Below are 18,986 nucleotides of genomic sequence, written 5' to 3' on the forward strand. Positions count from 1 at the left end.
GCTCCTGTTTGTCTAGCTCTTACCACCTTTGTCTCATCCTCTGCAGCCTCTCCCATTGACCTTCCCTGCCGTGGCCTCGGGAGGCATTTGTGCTTGTGACCCCTGCAGCCACACGGCATCTCCATCATGGTCCCTCACTAACACGTTTCTTTCCAGACTGGACTTCTGGGCTCTACTTCTCCCCCACCCCCATCCCTACAATAAACCTGAACCTCTCTAGAATGCCGACTCTGTCTCTCTCTCTCCCACGAAAAACACAAAATATCTCTTTATCATATTCTTGCAAAAACCAGAAGGAGTCCATTTATTTTTGTGGTTGTTGAGGATGAGCTACAAGAGGAGCCTGGCTTTATGGCCTCTCTTGCCTGCCATTCCTCTCCTACATGAGAGCCCCCAGGTCTACACAGGGACTTGCTCCTTTGTCTCCAGTTCCAGATCATTCTCTTCTGGTTTCCCACACCCCCAACAGCTCCCCTATGCCACGCTCCCCACCCCCCAGAAGGCCTCAGGCAGCTGCTTCTGCCGTCAGGCCCCTCCTGGTCTCCAAGCCTTCTCCACTTCCCAGCCGTGCGTTTCTTACACACAGCTCCTTCGTTATTTCCCTGGTACCTGGGTGACTGGGGAGGGATTTGGAGGCTTGGCCTGGGGCCTGGCCCTTGGGAAAGCTGTGCCTGTGACTGTGTCCCAGGGCTGCTGCCTGCCTCCTGCTGAGAGGAACTGCAGGGCCCTTGGTGGGTCACTGCACCACAATTCTGCAGGAAGGGGATGCACGGGGAAGAGCATCTTTGTGGCTGCTTCTGCAGTTGGTCCCCAACGAGTTCTGCCAACTGGGCTGGGACTCAAATGTCGAAACAAAGATAGACAGCTGATCACATAGCTCTCCATCACAAAGGTGCCATCACTGTAGCAAAGCCCCTCTTATTGGGGACTAACTGGACTATGGACTGTTATAGCACAAATAAAAATTGCAGGAAAATTTGGCCCCAGTTTGCCCAACGATGAAATGAGGAATCTTCAGCCCAACTCTATCACTGCTACCCAGCAGTCCAATGACCACCTCACTCGTTGACCTGATGGGCCCAAGGACAAGGTGTCCAGCTTTTGTTTGTGACTGCAGGTCACATCCTGTGAGCCTTCCTCCCTTTCCTCTTCTTGGCCTCGGAGCCCTTTTAGCCAAGAGCAGGCATAGGTAGGCACAAACACACACAAATCCACACATCCCAAAGATATCAAACTCTCTGCCTATCGATCATCATGAATAAATTCAAGCTGCACCTTTGTAGCACCAAAACAACCTGTTCAAGGGGGAGAAAAACATCTCAACCCAGTAGTTTACAGGAGAAAACAGAGAAAGCCAAGGTGATATAATTCTCCCTCGATGTTATTCGGGCATTGGTTGTCAGACACCGTTTCCCACTGCTTGGATGTATCAGGGGCCCTTCTCTCTGGGCTTGGAGCTGCACCGGGCGGAGCTGCACCACAACTGCTTCCCTGCCTGAATCTGAACTCTGAACTCAAGAAACTTTGCCTGCAAGAATCCAAACCTGGGGGCAGGTGGGTGTGAGAAGAAACAGCAGGGATCCAGAGAGTCGGAAGGCCAGGCCAGCACCCTTTACTGCAATCTTTTAAAGAACAGGAAGTGAAAAAGAAATTCTTTCCAGCCTATAAAGTTTCCTCTTACTGCAAGAACTCCAACTCCAGGGAGCAAGAAGGAAGGGCCAAGGACAAACCTGAGCATTAAGGGGCAAAGCTGCAGAGCAGCACAACTGGAAAGTTGCAGGGCTGGAGATCTCGGAAGCTGGGAGCAGACAGCGGAGCCCCTGGTTTGAGGTGTTCCTTTGTCCTGCTGAGAAGACTGGGAAGCAGGACCCCATCACATAAGCGCTCATAAGGAACCCTCTCTTCGACGTGCAGGCTCTTGGTGGTGGTAGTGGTTTATCTTCTGCACCAGTTAGTACTATTGCTATATTTTCTCTGGAAGCCATAATATTCTTGTCCTCAACATATACCATCACATACACAACCATACTATTCCGTGTGTACCAGAACAAGCCCGTTTCCCAACTGTTCCCTCCTGCCCCAACTTTCTACCATGCATCTTATCCCCCGGACCTACTTTGCACAATCATTCTCTCCTTGTGCCAATATGCACACAAAGCCCTTGCTCTCCCCTGCCACATGCCACTCTCTCCCAAATATTCCCTTCTCCAAGTACCCCGTTTCCCTTCTGCAGGGGTTGCTCCTGCCTGGCCCCATCTCCACTTGGTTAATTCCCCCTGTGGCCCCTGTATTGAACTGTTGTGTTGTCCATTTCCCTGTGACAAGGGCTCTGGTTACAGAGTTATTGATTGGTTTTCATGCAGACAGATGGGCCCTTCCCAAGCTCCCATCGAAATCCCTGGCTGTATGGGTTGATTGTTGCCTCTTGGGGTGTAGGATTGCACTGGAGACCACCCTCCACGCAACCTCCTTTGCCCAGGCTATGGACGGTAATAAATGGAGGCAGCCTGGGCGATAATAAAAGCAATTGAGTAGGTTACCTGTGCAGACACAAGATTTATGCCTCCTCATATTTGATGTGATTGTTTTATTGAGTTCTCAGAATAGTTGGGATACTGTATTTATTTATTTAGAGTTTTCCCTCTCTTTTCTTCTTTGCATCACCCTCCAAAACCCACCTGGAGCTTTCATTAGGGACAACCCCTCCTGTCTTCCTCTTTTCAAGAGTTGCCAGCTGAGGTAAGAACTCAGGGCAAACAGCCATTGCTCTCACCTGAAAGCCATTTTGTGGCCTGACCGCCCACTCTGAGCCAGCCAACAGGGAAACAGTCAGACCAATGTGACTGCCAGCCAAGAAGTCTAAAATAACTAAGGGAACAAAGATTGCTTTTCAGGAGGACAACTCCAGCTCATTTTAAGAATAAGACGACCAACAGTCATGACTATTTCACATGTCATTCTAATGAAGGGCAAACTCAGCAGCAGGAGACCCCCTCTGGGGAAGGACAGGTGAGCAAGGCTTCTCAGACAGTAACCGGCATGTCCGTCAGCTCTCTGTGGCCTGGGCTGGTAGGCCCAGGGCCACAGAAGGCAAGTTCTCTGTCTTTATTTCTCCCATGCCTCTGTGGGGAGATCTTCTTAGCCCACCAACTAGCCTTGGCTCTTTGCTGTGAGACCAAGAGCCCTGACCACCCTACAGCTGCAAGGGTTTGGAGATGTGGCAGGCAATGCTGCCCCTCTGGCCTGGCTTCAAGCCAAGCCAGGTCCAAGAGTCAAATGTGCCATGTTCTAGAAGCTGACTTTCAGAGACCCCAGCCCTGAATATGTCTTCAGCATTCCCTTGACTAGAATAAGTGGCTCCCACTTTATTTGGAAAGGTCCTTGAATGAACAGCTGGTAGACTACTGTCACCCCACTGCCAGACCTCTGACGGAGAACTGCGAGTGACACAGATGGAATTCCTTAACAGCACTGGGGCTGTAGCCTTCTTGGAGCCAGTGTTGCCACTGCGAGGAGAATGAATGTGCTCCTTTAGAGCCAAACAGGCTCAGAGAAAGTATGGATAGCAGGTGATCAGTGAGAAATTGGCTCTGGAAGAGTCCACTCCAAAGGTCTAGGGGCAGGGAGTGAACTGATCCTAAAGAGTGTAGGGCAGGCTGAAAAAGTCAAGAGTGATGGCTTTCTTGTCAGCTCATTCTAAGAGAGCGCCCTCAGGGGGTCTTCAATAACCCTAGACTCTATCTGGAGTTTGTGCCTGTTCTTTCAAAGGAGCTGTGTTCCCTGCCCAGAGCAACAGCCAAACCAGAAGACTTTGGCATATAATCAGGAAAATCCTTCCTCCTAGTCAATTGCTCAGCAATGTAACTAGGTGACTTTTTTCCCTTTCAGTAGTTTGGGTCTCCCTCCATCTCTTCCCCACTCCTGGCCATTTCCCACACCGGGTTTCAATATCAAGTTACCTGTTTATAAACACCCACCCTCTACAGCCGCAGTGTACAAGCTGAAGCGCTGGCAACTCTATGCTCAGTGATCAGTGACGCAATAGTGAGAACGATTCAGATAAATTCCACATGCTAAGCAATCCAGTCAACCCTCCGGATTTTTGACAGTGGGCTCTGGGGGTGACGGTGGAGTTGGGAGGCCTCCCCGACCCACTGTGTTGGCTCATAGAGGTATTTCCATGAGGATTTGCCAATAGAGAATGAGGGTTTGATGTCCAAGCCTTTATCGCGACAGGATCAGAGAAAGCCAAAACCACTTTTAAAGCATGAAAAGCAATTTCGTTTATAACCATAACAGTATATTTTAAGTGCGGCGGCAGCATCTGTTTTGGGGAGGAGAAGATGAAAAACTTTACAATTTGGCTCAGGTGGGTGAGCATGTGTGGACTTCCTTTCTTGCCAACCACCGGCATGCACACCTTTGCTCCTAATGGTTATAAAGTACCCAGCAAAGCCGGCACCTCAGCAACGGTAAAGCTCTAAACTCAAGAACCACCCATTCCCCAGTGCACCACACTTTCTGCACAGAGGAAAATCTGCAGGTTCTTCCTACAGTGAGTGAGAATTCACAAAGTTCCTGACCTCACCAGTGCCAGCAGAAAGATTCTGCCTTTATCAGGGTTTAGGGTGAAACAAGGCATCTCAGATAAACCTTCCCTCTTTGGAGCAAAGCACCTACAGGGATGAAGCTCAGGGCATGGGGCCCAGAAGCATTCCTCCAGCCAGACTCAGCAGCACACTGGGAAGCCCCCAGAATTCTTTCCAAAATATGAACCACAGTAGGATTCTGTCCCAAAGCAAAATCGAGAATGCGCTGACTGCTCCTTGGTGACAAAGCAAGCCGAGAAGCCTCAATGCAGACCCTGGGCTGGCTGCCCATGCTGCCAGGGTCTTCCCTGTTCCTCTCCTCCCACACCCTCTCCATCTCCTGCAACACCTGCCCACAGATGGCTATACACCCAAAGGAAGCCTCCATGCCCCAAAGGTGACAGGGCCCCTCACGGAGCAGACTGTGCAGCTGTCTGAGCTGTCAAGCTGAGGTATTTTTTCTCCACTCATCCCACTCATGATTCACTGCTCTACTTTCTCCCACTTTCAGTGGGTGCATCTCAAGGCCTCTGGAACTTGATCCTGGGGTCACCTGTCCTCTGCTTGCCACGGCTTTTCAGGAGGAGAGCATTCCCAAACTTTTGCATAAGCCAGCTTCCCAAAACACCTCAGCCAGTGAGGGATATACTCACTGTTGGGGAGAGGGGGACAAGGGGTGCTAGACCGGGTGCTAGGCAAGCGGTGCCACCACCACACCTGCCTTGATTGCCGATTCTCCATCCATTGAGAGAAGCAAATTGCCTTAACCATACATATCATGGGTTCCTCCAAAGACTTGCAAATCCTTCTGCTAACAGCAAGCATTTCTCTCTAATGTTCTCCAGAACACCAACAGCCAGTCTCAGCAACGGGCTCCTCAACAGGGCTGCTCTCCAACCCAAGCCGCAGTTCCTACTCACTCCCAGGACCAGCAGCCAGCCAAGAGGCTGAGTCCCTGCTGGCTCAGAAAACAATGCTTTGTCCCCTTTTCTTCCCCAACGGCCACTTCTGCCCAGCTGCAAAGCTTCCCCAGCCTCCTCCTTTGGCTTTTAAATGCAAAAGACTCCTTCCTCTCCCAAACCACCCAGCGTCTTTCTCCAGCTCTATCCATCTTTCTCCGGCTCTACCCAGAAGATGTCTGAATGTCAAACCGCTATGCTTTCAATACCTAGCTGAGCCAGGCCCAGGGAGCTGGAGGGTTTTCGGAGGGTGTATAATTAGCTGATCAGTATTATGTTACCCTGTTCATAACTGAATAACCATTTTAATACAGATGGCACACACTGGGATAATTTCTGGGGTCGCCTTGCAGTACGTTACAGCACGAGTGTGGCAGAGGGAATCTTCTTTAGCCAAGGTACATTCTACCAGCTAATTTTACCTGCTGTTTTCAGGATGATTTGGGATAATTCCACATCATTTGCAAAATATTAAAAAAAAAAAAAACCTTGATACGTGATGCCAGTTTCAGAAAAAGGCACCATCTGAATTATTAGTTGTCCTGATAATGAGCCTATGAAGAGAGCAAAGAATAACATGGGTATGAAACCCTCAGCCTTCTTCTCATTGGGGGATATGCCTTAAAATGAGGGGCAGGAGTTGAAAGGCTGGCCAAGGCTGTCTGGAACTTGTACAGGGTCTCTGATGACATCAAGCTGTACAGCTCTGTGAGGTTGAAACCACCTTGGGTTCCGTCATCTAAGTGCTGTTTTTATGTGCTGTGCCCACCACAGATAGGTGGTGCACACTGCACACATGTACACACTGGCCGGGTGTACATACACGGAGTGTGCATATGTGTTCTCCTAGAGAGCACACTGGAGTGGCTTGGGGATTGGGAGACTATCATGTGCTCCTATATATCGAAATGACTCCAGCCTGTCTTATCTCCACGTCCTCGGGCCTGTCATCAGTGCAGACTTACGCCTGGACATAGTCATCCTACATGGTTGGAGGCATCTCCTAAGATTCAGCCTCAGGGTCCGGAGCTCTCCTTTCCTGCCCGGCATCCCACTCCTTGTCCAGACCCTCATCCAGTCCCTGCCAGTTGCTGACTGATGGCTGTACAGGCCTGGATACTCATGCTTGTAGGCCGGAAATTTGTGCAAAGCTGACTAGCAAGGCCCAGGCTCCCAGGAGGCAAGCTTTGTGGGAGTTGGCAGGGAGGGTGGGGGAGCCAGGACAGGTGGCTGCCCCTGGAGAAGGGAGCATGCCTTTAGAAAGGGAAGTCTGTTTGGAAGCTATGAATAGACACTGGCCATTTTAAAGGCTTCGGCTGTGGGCTGTGATTGTCTCTAGATACCGAGGCGCGTAATCTTGGAGTCTTAATTACCACAAACACTTGGATTCATTTCCAGGATGCCGGCGGCAGGGAGAAGCCTGGCAGGGAACACCCAGCCCCAAGCTAAAGACAGCCCTGTCTGTCTGTCCATCTCTCTACCTCCCAGGTCCCCTCTTCCTGCCCAAAGGACTTCAGGGCTGGGAGCAGGGAGGAATGGTGGAGGCTGGAGAAAGAACCAAGACTCGGTGCTGGGAGCTGCCCTGGTGGGCAGGAACTGGGAGCTGGAGTCCCACCCTGCAGCTGGGGAGGCTGGCTCACCTGTTGATGGAAGAGACGCTGGGCACTGTGTCGTTGTCGCAGATGCCCTCAGCCAGGAGCCGGTCTCGGATCTCCCAGGCAAACATAGTCGGGTTCTGTCGCTTGTATTCAGCAATCTTGTCCACCACTTTGGGCGTTGCCACTTTGGGCTTGGAACCACCGATCACTCCAGGCTTGATGCTGCCGGTCTCGTAGTACCTGCGCCCGGAAGGCCGGTGGGGTCAGCGAGAAGCAGGCCGTAGCTGGGGCAGGGGGGCTGCAGGCTCCAGAGCCGCTGAGCCACTCTCCCGCTCGAGGCATCAGCGCAGAGGGAAAAGGCCCAGCGTGGCTGAGCCGGCTTCCAGAGGGCGCTTGGCTAGGGCCAGGGACCAAGTGGAGGATGAGGGGGAGGAAAAGAGGGATGATGAGGGGGACACTCCCTCCAGGGAGGCAGTCATGCCAGGGGCTGCGTGCACACCAGCCGGAATAGGCGGCCCTGGGAGGGAAAGCCTGGCCTTTCATTCGGGAAGAGCAGGAGGAACAGCGGTTGGAGGACTCCTGCCCGCTGACTGGGCTGACCCGTGCTGAGGCACCACCTCCAGCCCTTTCCCACTGAACGCTGAACACAGACCTCCTATGGGAACCAGAAGCCTCCTTCCACCTCCCCAGTGCTGATTTTCCTTGCCTCGAGGACCCATTTTCACAACTCACTCTATTCCTCCAACCCACCAATTCGAATTAACTCTGCTAGAAACGGCGTCCCTCCCTTACTGAAGCTGGCAATGGGGCTGCCTCCCCACAAGGATCCTGGAACTGGGCAGGAACTGGATGACCCGGCTCCACCCTCACTCCTGGGGCCACGGCCACCACCTGAGTGCCCACTCTCCCGCCGGCTCCTCAACTTTTAGCCAAGTTCTCAGGCTAGCGACCCAAGGCAGGCCAGGAAAGGAGACAGAGCATCTCCAGGGGCAGCTCCGAGGCCCTCACCTGCCCAGGATTTTGCTGACACAGCCGTGGCTGACCCGCAGCTGCCGGGAGATGTCGCAGGGCCGCACACCCTGGTGGGCCAGCTCCACGATGCGCTGCCTCACCACGTCTGGCAGGGGCCGGCCGTTCACAAACACCCCCCCGAGCTGGTTCACACCCCCGTGCCCTGCTGGGGAGAGACAAGAAAAAAACACAACACCCCACACACAGCAGGGACCGACCATTAGTCAGGGTCCGCGGCCCAGGACGTGTGAAAGGAGCAGGCAGGGCGGAGGGGCATGTTACCGGACTCGCGGGAGAACGTGGCCCGCCGACCGCAACGCGGAGGATTGAGGATTGGAACCCAATGGGCGGTAGAGACGCGGAAGCGCAGACGCTGGGCAGAGGGCTGGACAAGAACTCGGCTCTAAGACAAGTGCGACGCCAGGGAGAAAGTGAGGGAAGGAGTGGAGCGGCGGGGCGACAGAAAAGAAGGAAGAGAGGGAGAAAAACAGCAAAGGGGGAATGAATGCCAGCAGGAAAAAATGTAGGAAAGAGGAGAAAGGAAGGGCCGGGCAGAGGAGGAACCAGCGCGGAGTGGGGTCCCGCCCCAGCTGCAGGCAAGAGGGAGTTGTCGGTGCATGCGAGGAGGTGAGATTGGAGGCGGATGATTTTGGGGAATATGGGTCCAGTTGACTCCATACACAAGGGCTCGGAGCACAGACCGGGGCTAAGTGCTTAACATAACCCCCTTTTGCTCCCAACCTCTTTCCTTGTGTTTAATTTTGATGGGAGTTGTTTTCCTACCTCCTTCCCTGTGTTTTTGTTTTGTTTTTCGATGGAGAGTTTTTCTTCCCTTTATGTTTTCTATCTTCAGATATTTGGAGGGCCATATTTCCCCCTGGCCTCCCTAGTGTGTAAAGTTCAAAGAAAGCCAGGTGGAGGAAGGAAGGCTGAAGAGGCAGGGGCCCGGAGTCGGCTGTGCTCAGAGACCGGGAGGCAGCGGAGAGCTGCGCGGCGCCCGGCAGCACCGGGGTAACGCAGGCTGCTTGGGCTCGCCCGCCTGCCGCGCTGCGCCAGACTTGGGGCCCACCTCCTCGCCCGGGGTGCAGGGTACACATCGCCCAGGCGGGCTGAGGGCTCACGGGGCAGCCGGTGCAGCCAGCCTGAGCCAGCTCGCGTCCCTCTGACCTCTTAGAGCTCGGCAGCCGCCCAGGAAACCGCGCAACAAGGGCGTTTGCTCTGCTGGCCAAAAGGACGGCTCTGGGTCTCCAGTCCGACTCCAGCAGGGGCTCCCAACCTCGGAGCTGAGGTGGTCACCGGATACTAAGCCTGAGGGCACTGCCCGGTGCCCCGTTTTCCCTGGCCTACAGCAGTCTAGAAATCCTGCACCCAGAGCGATCAACCCGCAGCCGCAGTTACTGAGCAATCCAAGCGCAGAGACTTCTGGCGGCCGAGTTGGGCCGGACCGGGTCGGCAGCCTGCAGCCCCCGCCCTACTAGCTTCAGGCGACTTTCGGAGAAAGCGGGGACATCTGCGCCCTGCTCATTTCTCTGTCGTCCCCTTCTGGGGGGACCAAGAAAAAGGGCAGGCGAAACCCCCTGGGAGAGGCCTCTGATCTGGAGGCTGGGGGCGGACGGAACTTCTATTTTACCCCCCCATCCCCGCTAGTCTCCCTACCTCTAGCCCCACTCCTTACCCCTCCCCACCCTCCAAACCCCGATCATCAATAATTTAGGCCCCGGGAGAACTCGCGTTACCGTTATGAAAAGGCGGCAGCTGCGGGCAGATTAAAGATGAATAATTCAGCCTCCCCGGGCTCCGGGCCCAGCCCCTCGTCCCCAGTCTAAGGGGTGGGGATGGGAAGGGGGCATGGTGGGAGTCCAGGTCTGGGGACCGGGAGCCGGCGCTGAGTCGGGCCTGGAATGCGCCACTGCCGCCGGCGCCGACTCGGGCTGTGGCCGCTTGCCGGCCAGCCTGCCAGCCCGCCGGCCGGCCGGCGCGGTGATCTCTCCCTTCCTCCGACCACCTTCAGCCTTGCTCCCGGTTAGGTTTCAAAGTGGCACCCAGTGGACAACCGAGACTTGGCGGATCCCCCGCGGAATCGGCCAGAGAGGAGAGCGAGAGCAGAGGCAGCCGGGCGAGGAGGCTGGCGGGCTGGGCGAAGGCAGCGTGTGGAGCCGGTTCCACTCCCTCCGAAAAGGAGCCAGGCTTTCTGGCTCGGCTTGCGGCGACCCACGGCGGCCCCAGGCCCCTGGCTCGGATTTCCTGTGCTTGGAAATTATTTAGGAAAATATATTTCATTCCCAGGAGTATTTTTAAAAGCTCTCCCTGTAACGCTAAATATATGCTTAGAGAAAAACATCTCTCCCTCCTCGGTTCTCTTGCCTGTAGCAGAGATCCAAGCCAGATCTAAAAAGTTTCCCTGTGAAAAGTTACAAATCATCCTTAATTACTAATCTACAGAGAGGAAGTTTTCTATATAGAATCTTTAAAAAAAAAAAAAGCTGTCAAAAAATCTCTCAATTGTTTTCCAAGCTAAGGACATAGGACATACGACATGAATTAGATAAATTCAAATTTCTTTAAAATAATTCCCTTTTTCTATTTTTTCATTTCTTTTCTCCCCTTCTCTTTTTTTCTGTAACATCCTTTCGGTTTTCTTTCTTTCATTTCCTTCCCCTTGTTTTGATTTCTCTCTCCTTTCTCCCTGGTGTTGGCATTTGCCTTCCTTTTGTTCCTTCCCTCTCATTTTCTTCCTCTTTGCCTACCCCCTGGCAGGGTCACTGGCTGGACCACCCTCACCAGGGAATGGGAGGCCGACAAGGAGCCTCCAGAACTGGAAGCAGAGCTTCTCGGCAGATATCTCCAGGGGCCGCCTGGAAGGCTCCTCTACTTGATCTCTTGCTGATTTCGATTTCTCCTTGGAACCCCTCTTTGTTTTTAGAGCATCTTCCAGGGAGAGGCGGAGAAAGATGACCACCAGGTCCTGCCAATCTCAGACTCCCAACTCAAGGAGAAGAGAAGGAGAAGGAGAGATAGGGGAGGTAGGAAAGAAAAGAAGAGGAAGGAAGTATTTCAAGCCAGCCCACAAGAAGCCTTGGCTGCGCTGGCAGGGCCCAGAGATACTGGGAGCTGAGGGTCAGAAGGGGGCACCCCACCCCCACACTCAACTGCCTGATTGTCCTGACACTTAGGCTGCCCACGCTAGGAGTCTCGTCCTGGACAACCACACTCTAAGTTTGAGACAGGTAGAGATAAGGGAAGGGAGGAGGAGGCAGAGAGAGAGAGAGAAGATAGAGAAAACACAACACAAAACCCTGAAAACTGCCTACCTATTAGTCCCCTAGCCCAAGGCAAGAGGGTGACCAGGGAGTAAGGTGGCTGGAGCCAGAGCCAGGGGCTGTGGATCCACCAGCTAAGGAGGAGCAGGTGGAAGGCAGGCAGGCAGGTGATGGGCACCAGCGAAGGTAGGAAAGCAGGCAGAGGGAGAAGTATGGGAGACAGGAAGCAGAAAGGAGAGAAACTGGAGGCTTTAGAAACACTGGGAAATGAGAGAAAGAAGGAAAGCAGGGGCCGGGAGAAGCCAGCGTGGCCTCCAAGATGGGACATGAACGCAGGGGGCTAGGGCCGCGCCGGGATGGGACAGGGTAGGGACTGGGAGCCCCGAGCTGGGACAGGAGCCGGGCGCCGGTACTCACGGTGCATCGCGGAGAAGGGGTCTGCTTTGCAGTGCATATCCATGGGGAGGCAGAGGAGCGGGAGCAGCGCGGCCGCCGCCGCCGTGTCGCCTCTCAAACTCAACTTCAGGACTTGAGGAGAAAAGGGAGGGACGGTGGGGGGGAGGGTGAGCGGGCGCCCGGCTCCGGCGGGGCGCGCGGGGGCGGGGGGCGCCGCGCTGCGCTCCCCGCAGGGACTTCTCCCGGGCCGGCCGGCCGGCCGGAGCTTGCAACCGCAGTGGCCGCAACTTCCCGCCGTCGGGGCGCGGGGCTGGGCGGTCAGCAGAACAGCCCTAAGGTGGCGGGTCGGGCCGGGGGGATCTGGGGGCGCATGGCGCACGCGGCAGCTGGGGCCAGGACTGAGGCTGGGCGGGGGAGGCAATATGCTCAGCTCCCCTGGAACCTGGTCATCCGAGAGGCAGCTTTCGGAGAGAGAGGCGGCTTTTGGAGAGGGCGAGGAGCTGGGGCGGCCCGAGGGCGCCCAGCGGGGGCCGGGCCGCTCCAAGTGCCGGTGAGTTGTCGAAGTTGGCAGAGAAGTAGCAATCCTCGGGATGTCCGAGCGGGCGCCTTCGGGAGGGGAGAGCGCAAGCCGGGACCCAGCCCCCGGAAAAGGCAGGCGCACACCGCCGCGGCCGAAGGGCCGGGAGGGAGGAAGGGAGCCGAGCGGCGCCGGCAGCACTAGGCTGGCCCCAGGTGGGTTGCGGCTGCGAGAAGACTCGGCCGGAGACTGGAGCCGCGGCTCCGGGTGTGTGTCTCTCTAAAAGCTGCAAAGCCCCCTCCAGACCCCCTCCCCCTCCCCGCGCTGGGAGATGGATGACTTGTCAGACAAAGGCAATAGATTCCACCACTCTGTGATTCGCCAGCGCCGGAGCCCCGAGCTTCGGCGAGGAGGGCCCCGCGCCTGTCACTCCGGTGCCGGCGAGGGGAGGGCAGGGGAGGGGGAAACGGGAGGGAGGGAGGGAGCGGGCGAAGAAAGAGGGAGGGAGGGGAGCGGGCCAGGGGGAGGGGGAAGGGGAGCCCGGGATTAAAACTACGCTGAGAAACGAAACTCGCCGATAAGATAAACGTTAGATAAGGATAAAGAGCGGCCAGTCTAATGAATATTCAGGAAACGACAGAGGGCCGCGGAGCGCGCTGCGCTCAGAAGCTGGGCTCATAGTCCCAACTCACCCAGCCCTGCCATCCACCGGCCAATGCCCGCATGGTCCACGGGGCCCCGAACCCCGTCCGCATCCCTAGTGCTAACCCTCTTACTCTCAGCTCCGAGTTCCCTTCCGTTCCTCCCAGGTTCTTCCTTCCTCTCTCTGGTCCTTCCCTTTCGTCTTTCCCTCCTGAGGTACCTCCCCGCCCACGCACCCCCAATTCTCATTCCGGGGCAAAGTGCCCCAGCAGTTTGTCCTCTCCTGTCCCACGCGCAGCTGCGCGTGGGGCTTCCCTGGTCCCCTTGTCCGTCAGGGTCTGAGCAGCCCAGAACGCTCTAATTAGAATCGAATTGGAGACCTCCAGCAAGGACCCACCTGCCTCAGTGGGACCCAACGGACAATGGGAGAGCACAGGGCCTTTGCTCCTGGACCCTTGGATGGCTGGGGAAGGGAGGCTTGAGGAGGGAGACGGTGCAGAGCGACTGGTCTTGGCTGCAGAGGACGTGGGAGACCAGGGCTTGCTCTCCCCGGCTGGGGAGAAGAAGCTGCGAACGAGGCTGAGCGCCCCCCGCTGCCACCTCGGCGGATCCGGAGCTAGTGCAGGAGGCGCAGCGCGCTGGGCCCGGCCCTGCTCCTGCCAGAGCCGCTGGCCCAGCATCCGCAGCCCTCGTCCGCACTAGCTCCCTCGCTCGCTCGGGTCCGCTCGCACGCACCAGGCAGGAAAAGCCCTTTGTCTCCTAACTGGTTAAGTACAGAATATCCGGGAGATCTTTATGAAATATTTTGCCTCGTCTCATAAATCATCTTGGCACTTCAGCTGATGTTTTAACTCTCTCTCCCTCCTTCGCTCCCTCCCACCGCTTCCCTGGGTCTGCGAAAGGGCGGCTCAGGGAAGCCCGCGCTGCGCTCCGGCCGGCCGCCCGGACTCAAGGCTCCTCTGGCCCCTGCCTGCAGACCCTGGCGCCCGCGGAAGCTCCGCGGACTCGAGCTGCTGTCCCGCTGGCCGGAGCCTGGGCGGCAGCGAGAATGGGGACCGCACCTGCCCGACTCAGCCAAGAGGAGACTCCTACTGGGCCTCTTGCACCCAGGTTTTCGGTGCGTCCTTAATCCTCGGGCGGGGCTCGGGCCGGGCTCAGCCCCACAGGGTTCTGAGCCTCCCACTCCTTAGGGGGCCGGATCTGCAGAGATCCTAGAATTTGCCCTTCTTCCTGGATCCTTCTGAGCCCGACCCACTTAATCCACCTGCGGAGTAACTACTGGAAGGAAAAAAAAAAAAATCCCTCTCCGCCAGTCCCCTCCCTCCCAGCCCCCACCTCAACTTCCCTCGGGAGGACAAGCTGGTTCCCTTGGGCGGGAGGTGGAAACCGCAGGATCCAGCCCCGAAGGTCAGTCTCTTCCTCTCGAGACCTGCAGATGGCGCTCCCGGGTTTGCTTTGGCCTCACAACCCCACGAACACGCACTAACTTCGTGTGCGGAGCGAAAAAGGAAAACCGAGTTCGCGCAGCCTAAAGGGAAAGGCTCTCAGGCCTGGGAGCAAGGGGCTCTCAAGTGGTATTGCTTACTACAGCCTTGGGCTTCCTTCAGGGAGGTAATTAACCCAGAATTGGGGTGGCGGGAGGCATCAAGAAAAAGTCTTTACCGAGAGGAGCTCAGAACTAAAGGAGCCCTTTGCCCCAGGCCTCCCTATGTTGGTCTAGGAAGTTGTCTTGGGGAGCCTGAACTATGGGAGGAACAAGACTGTGGGCAGAATCCCCCTCTACACATAGACTCAGATTTTTCTAGAACCAGCTAGACATAGATAGCCCTGTCACACATACAATGAAGAAGTGTGGGTGCAGAGAACAGGCATTTTCACATACTGGGCAAGAGAGACTTTCATGTTTTGTAAAGTAGGGGACTTACTGAACAAAGTGTGCTGGAAGTTGTTCTCACACACCTATCCTTCACATATACCCCTGAGGAGTGGAGACCCTTCCATGATAGTCCAATTCCCCAGTAGCTCCTAAGATTCCAGAAACTCCCCTGCTCCTAGGACCCTTTCCCCAGCATTGCACTGGCTGGACACTCACCTCCCACCAGGCCAGCCCCTGGTAGCTTCCTCTGTAGCTCCAGCCCATTCCTGGCTCTAGAAAGTCAAAAAGCAATGCTCCCTCATTAGAAACCCTTTTAGCCAAGGCTCTGCCTTCTCCTAGGGCTCCAGGCTGAAGGGCTGGCCTCTCCCTCTGATGCACCCTTTCCTTGTCTTCCCTTTCTTCTCTATAGCGTCTAGTAGACAAGAAAAAGGCAAGAAAGGAAAAAAGGGAAGAGGAAAGAGGAAAAGAAACAGAAAGAAAGAAAGCAACTCAACCCCAAACACAACCCGGGCTCCGACCTGTCAGGGTTGGTTGCTTTTCCTGTCTGCCTCTAAATGAACCTTTTCTCTCTGGTGTTTTCAAAGCGGCCCTTCCACCCCCCAACCTAGGGGCATTTACACTTCAAACAAGGTGCCCGCCTCCCTGCGGAAATTTAAAGGCAAATAAACTTTTGGGGAGTTGCTCTGATACCCATCTCGGGATTTGCTTCATTAGCCGCCTCTGTGCATCTGATCTGCCCAATAAATCTTCCTTGTGGATCTCTGTTCCATTGCCTTCTCTGCTCCCTTCCTACCAGGCTCGCCTGGGGCCCGGAGGCCCCCCACCCTTGCCTCCTTCCTCACCTCACCGCGGAGCTGCGGGGCCTGGCTCTCCGGGTGTAGGTGTCCCAGAGGCAGTGGTCCGCATTGAGCTCCCCCCACAAGTGTACACGTGCACAGGCGCTCCAGCCCAAATCAAGCGCGACTACCACCGCGAGCTCCCAAATGCGTTCCTGGATTGAGGGTCCTCGAAGTGAAGTGCTCACATAGACCCTGTCCACTGTCCGCGCTTGCACCCGCTCCCTTCGCCGCTCTTCTGCTCGTTTCCCAGTTTCCTGTTCCCCGGCCCAGCGCTTTCTGCCGGGGCCAGGAAAGGCAGAGGCGTGGCTGCCTCCCCTCCACAGGCTGGGGCCTGACCCGGGCCCAGGTTCCCCACACCGAGCAGTTTGGGGAGGCGGCTGGGCGGCGGGGGGCCTGGCAGGCATGCGGGAGCTTCCCAGGCGTGCCCCTCCCCCGTGGCCTGGGCTGCCTTCCTCCTTCCACTCCTTCCACCTCCCGGGGAGCGGCAAGGGGAGCCAGGGCCAGGGCTCTGAGGGAGGGGATTAGAAATGCCGAAATTAAATGTATCTCCCTAGGAAATGCTCCCCACAGCGCGGACCAAATTAAACGCATTAAAGTTCGGGGGTGGGAGGGGGGGAGCTGTTTAGAACCAAGGGGGGAAAACTAGTCCGAAGGGAAGAGAAGCAGAAATGGAGGGGGGAAGAGATGAGGGTAGAGCAGAGCAGCAGCCTGAGCTCCTTTTCTGAATGAGTGCCAGTTTTGGAAGTCACCACCACCATCACAAAAAAGAGAAAAGTTCGTCTGACAATCCAAGTCCGAGACTGCCACGGGCCACTCGCCCCAGGCCCCATACGCTGGGCTATCAGACCCCAGCAGTCGGTGCACGCACCCCGGCCCCCTCTCCAGCTCGGCCTGACCGGCTCCCGCCCGGCCCTTTCCCCTCCGCCTCCTCCCCAGCCTCTCCCCGCCCCTCCCCCTTCCTAGCCCTCTGGTCACGTTGGAGGATGGTTTTTTTTTTTTTTTTTTGGAAGAGCTTCTGGTACAATATGGAGCACCATGGGCTGCAATTTCACACTCCACGGCACATTCCCCCTAAAGCTACTTTCTTTTTTTTCATCTGAGACCCCCTAATTTCTGCTTCCTCGCTCCCTCCCTTGCTCCCTCCCTCCTGCTCTCACTCTTCTTTTCCCGCTTTTGTTCCCAATATTTGGGCTCCCTGCGTGAAGCCCGGGGGGCCTGACTCCCGGCTGGCCCCGCCCGCTCGGTCTGTTGGTCCTGTGGAGGCCGGGCGCACGTGCTGCGCCTTTATCCTCCCCGGCCCCTCCCCCTTCAACCCTGCTTCTCCTCACAAGAGGTCCTAGAGGGGAAATGACAATGCAAGCCACTTGGCCACCAAAGCGGCCTCTTAGCGGCACTGGCTTGCCAGGTGGCTGCCACCGGTGGGCCACCCTACTGGGGAGCCGAAAAAATAGTCAAGCCAGGAGAAACTGGGGCAGCAGGTCTATAGGGTAGGAGCGGAGGGCTCCGTCCAAGAGAGAACAAGCTGGGGGAAGGAGGCAAAAGGCCCATTGAGGCCCTGATACTCCAGGTTCTGACCTAAACACAGCCTGTCCCCCTACTCGCAGACACACATGGTCCTCTGCACAGCTAAAGGGGTCACTCAGCCCACAGGAGGAAGCAGCAACCACCACACGCACAGTCTCTCCACCAATTTGAGTCTTAGTTTCCTTGCCTGTAAAATAGGGATATTTACACCTGTCTTGGCTGCTCCATGGAACTAGCCAATAGGAAAGCATTTTGAAAACCAAATATTTCTATAGTAGATTAAGGAGTAAGTGTCTAGCTTCTGAACTCTTAATCTTCCACAAAAAGGGAACAGAAGGGGTCTGGGTGCTTAGGCAGGGCAGGAGGTGGGGTTTTCCATCCAACTTCTATCCTATAAATGTAACTAAAGGATTCCTCATCACCCCCCTTCCTGTGTTCCTCCCTTTCAGGATTCTTTTCCTTCCCATTGACTACACCACACTGGCACATGTTTATCACTCTGCTCCCTGTCTTTCCTGCCACTCCTCCATTCCCACTTCTTCCTGAACCCTCACCCCACTGCATAGCGCAGCTGCTAGAGGATCAGTTAAATCCTCCCCCCTCCCACCCCAAGAGCCCGGTTAATTGTGGCCTCAGGCGCGGTCCCCTTCGGGCCTGTCTGCCAAAAACGCTGGGAGGAGCTGGCCCGGTGGCAGAGACTTGGGAAGGAAATCCCGTCCAGTCCGGTTCCAAACAAAGAAAGTTGGTCCTCCCAGGACCTGCAGTCAACCTGCCAAAGCCAGAGCGGAGATGGGACGGTGGGGACAGACCTGAGCAAGCGGAGGCGTGGGAAGGCGGAGAGAGGAGGGGAAGAAAGGGACATGAAAGGGGTGCTGAGGGGACAGAGAAGGCACCTGTCTCCCAAAGGCCTGAAGGGGCTGGTTTGGTCCCCACCTGACCAACTGCCCCTTCCCTTCGTCCCCAAGCCAGGGTGAGAGAGTCCGAGTGAGACTGAGTGTCGGTGGCGTGGCGAAGTAATGATTAACCTTCTTCTCAGCCAGGCCCTGAGCCCGCAGCCTGACCTGGCTGTGGTGGAGGGAGACAGCGCCTGAGGGCCGCCGACCTCCCAGGTGTTACCCACCGAGATCAAGGGGGCTGCGGAGGAACAGGGCAGGCGGTAGCAAAGGGCAGCCCAAAGGGAATGGAGCGCAGGGCAGGAGGAAGGCAACTCCAGATGCTGGGCAGACCAGGGGAGCGAAATAGCCACAGCCAATGCACAAGGGAAGGAAGGGGCCAAACGCGGGCGAGGGCGCGCGGCTCCGCAGCGCTGAGGAATAGTTGGAGAGGGGCGGGAGAACCCCGGCGGGCTGAGTTTCCCCGGAGTTGCGAGCAAGAACCAAATCTACTCTCGGATCCATCCGCGGCGCGCCCGCCCTTCCTTCCTCCTCTGCCAGCAGCTGTGCGGCTGTGAGGAGCAGGCGGAGAAAGCGCCAGAGCCGGGAGCGGGTAAGGCAGGGGAGACCCGCCAGCGAAACAGGGAAGCGAAGGGCAGGGCCGCCCAGGCGGGGGACAGGCTGCTCGGCGCCGCGAAGTGGCTGGAAACAAAGGACCGGAGCGGAGGGGAGAGGGGAAAACGGGGGAGAGACGGGCTGGTGAGACAGGGAGAGGACCTAGGAAAAGGGTCGCTCTGGGGACCGACCGAGGTTTGTCTACTCCTGCCGCCTCCGCCCACTCCAGCCTGGAGCCAGGACGTCCCGGGGGCTCACTACCGCTTGGGTTCCTGGGCGCTGGGCCTG

At 56.4% G+C, this 18,986-nt stretch overlaps 1 protein-coding gene across 7 annotated transcripts in view; it reads right to left on the reverse strand.

The window, feature by feature from the left end:
- Window positions 1-18,986, reverse strand: part of PAX2 (paired box 2) — a 91,938-nt gene that overhangs the window by 67,275 nt on the left and 5,677 nt on the right. For 4 of the 7 annotated variants that reach the window (XM_023640863.2, XM_023640874.2, XM_023640845.2 and 1 more), the window contains exons 2-4: window positions 11,835-11,945; window positions 8,155-8,323; window positions 7,189-7,386 (exon numbers count right to left, since the gene is read on the reverse strand). In XM_023640863.2, coding sequence (XP_023496631.1) covers window positions 7,189-7,386; window positions 8,155-8,323; window positions 11,835-11,945 — 478 coding nt within the window. The remainder of the gene's footprint in view (window positions 1-7,188; window positions 7,387-8,154; window positions 8,324-11,834; window positions 11,946-18,986) is intronic. The other 3 variants (XM_023640878.2, XM_023640850.2, XM_023640858.2) reach the window with 1 other exon arrangement.

Source organism: Equus caballus, chromosome 1, assembly GCF_041296265.1.
Source record: "Equus caballus isolate H_3958 breed thoroughbred chromosome 1, TB-T2T, whole genome shotgun sequence".
Taxonomy (NCBI): Eukaryota; Metazoa; Chordata; class Mammalia; order Perissodactyla; family Equidae; genus Equus; species Equus caballus.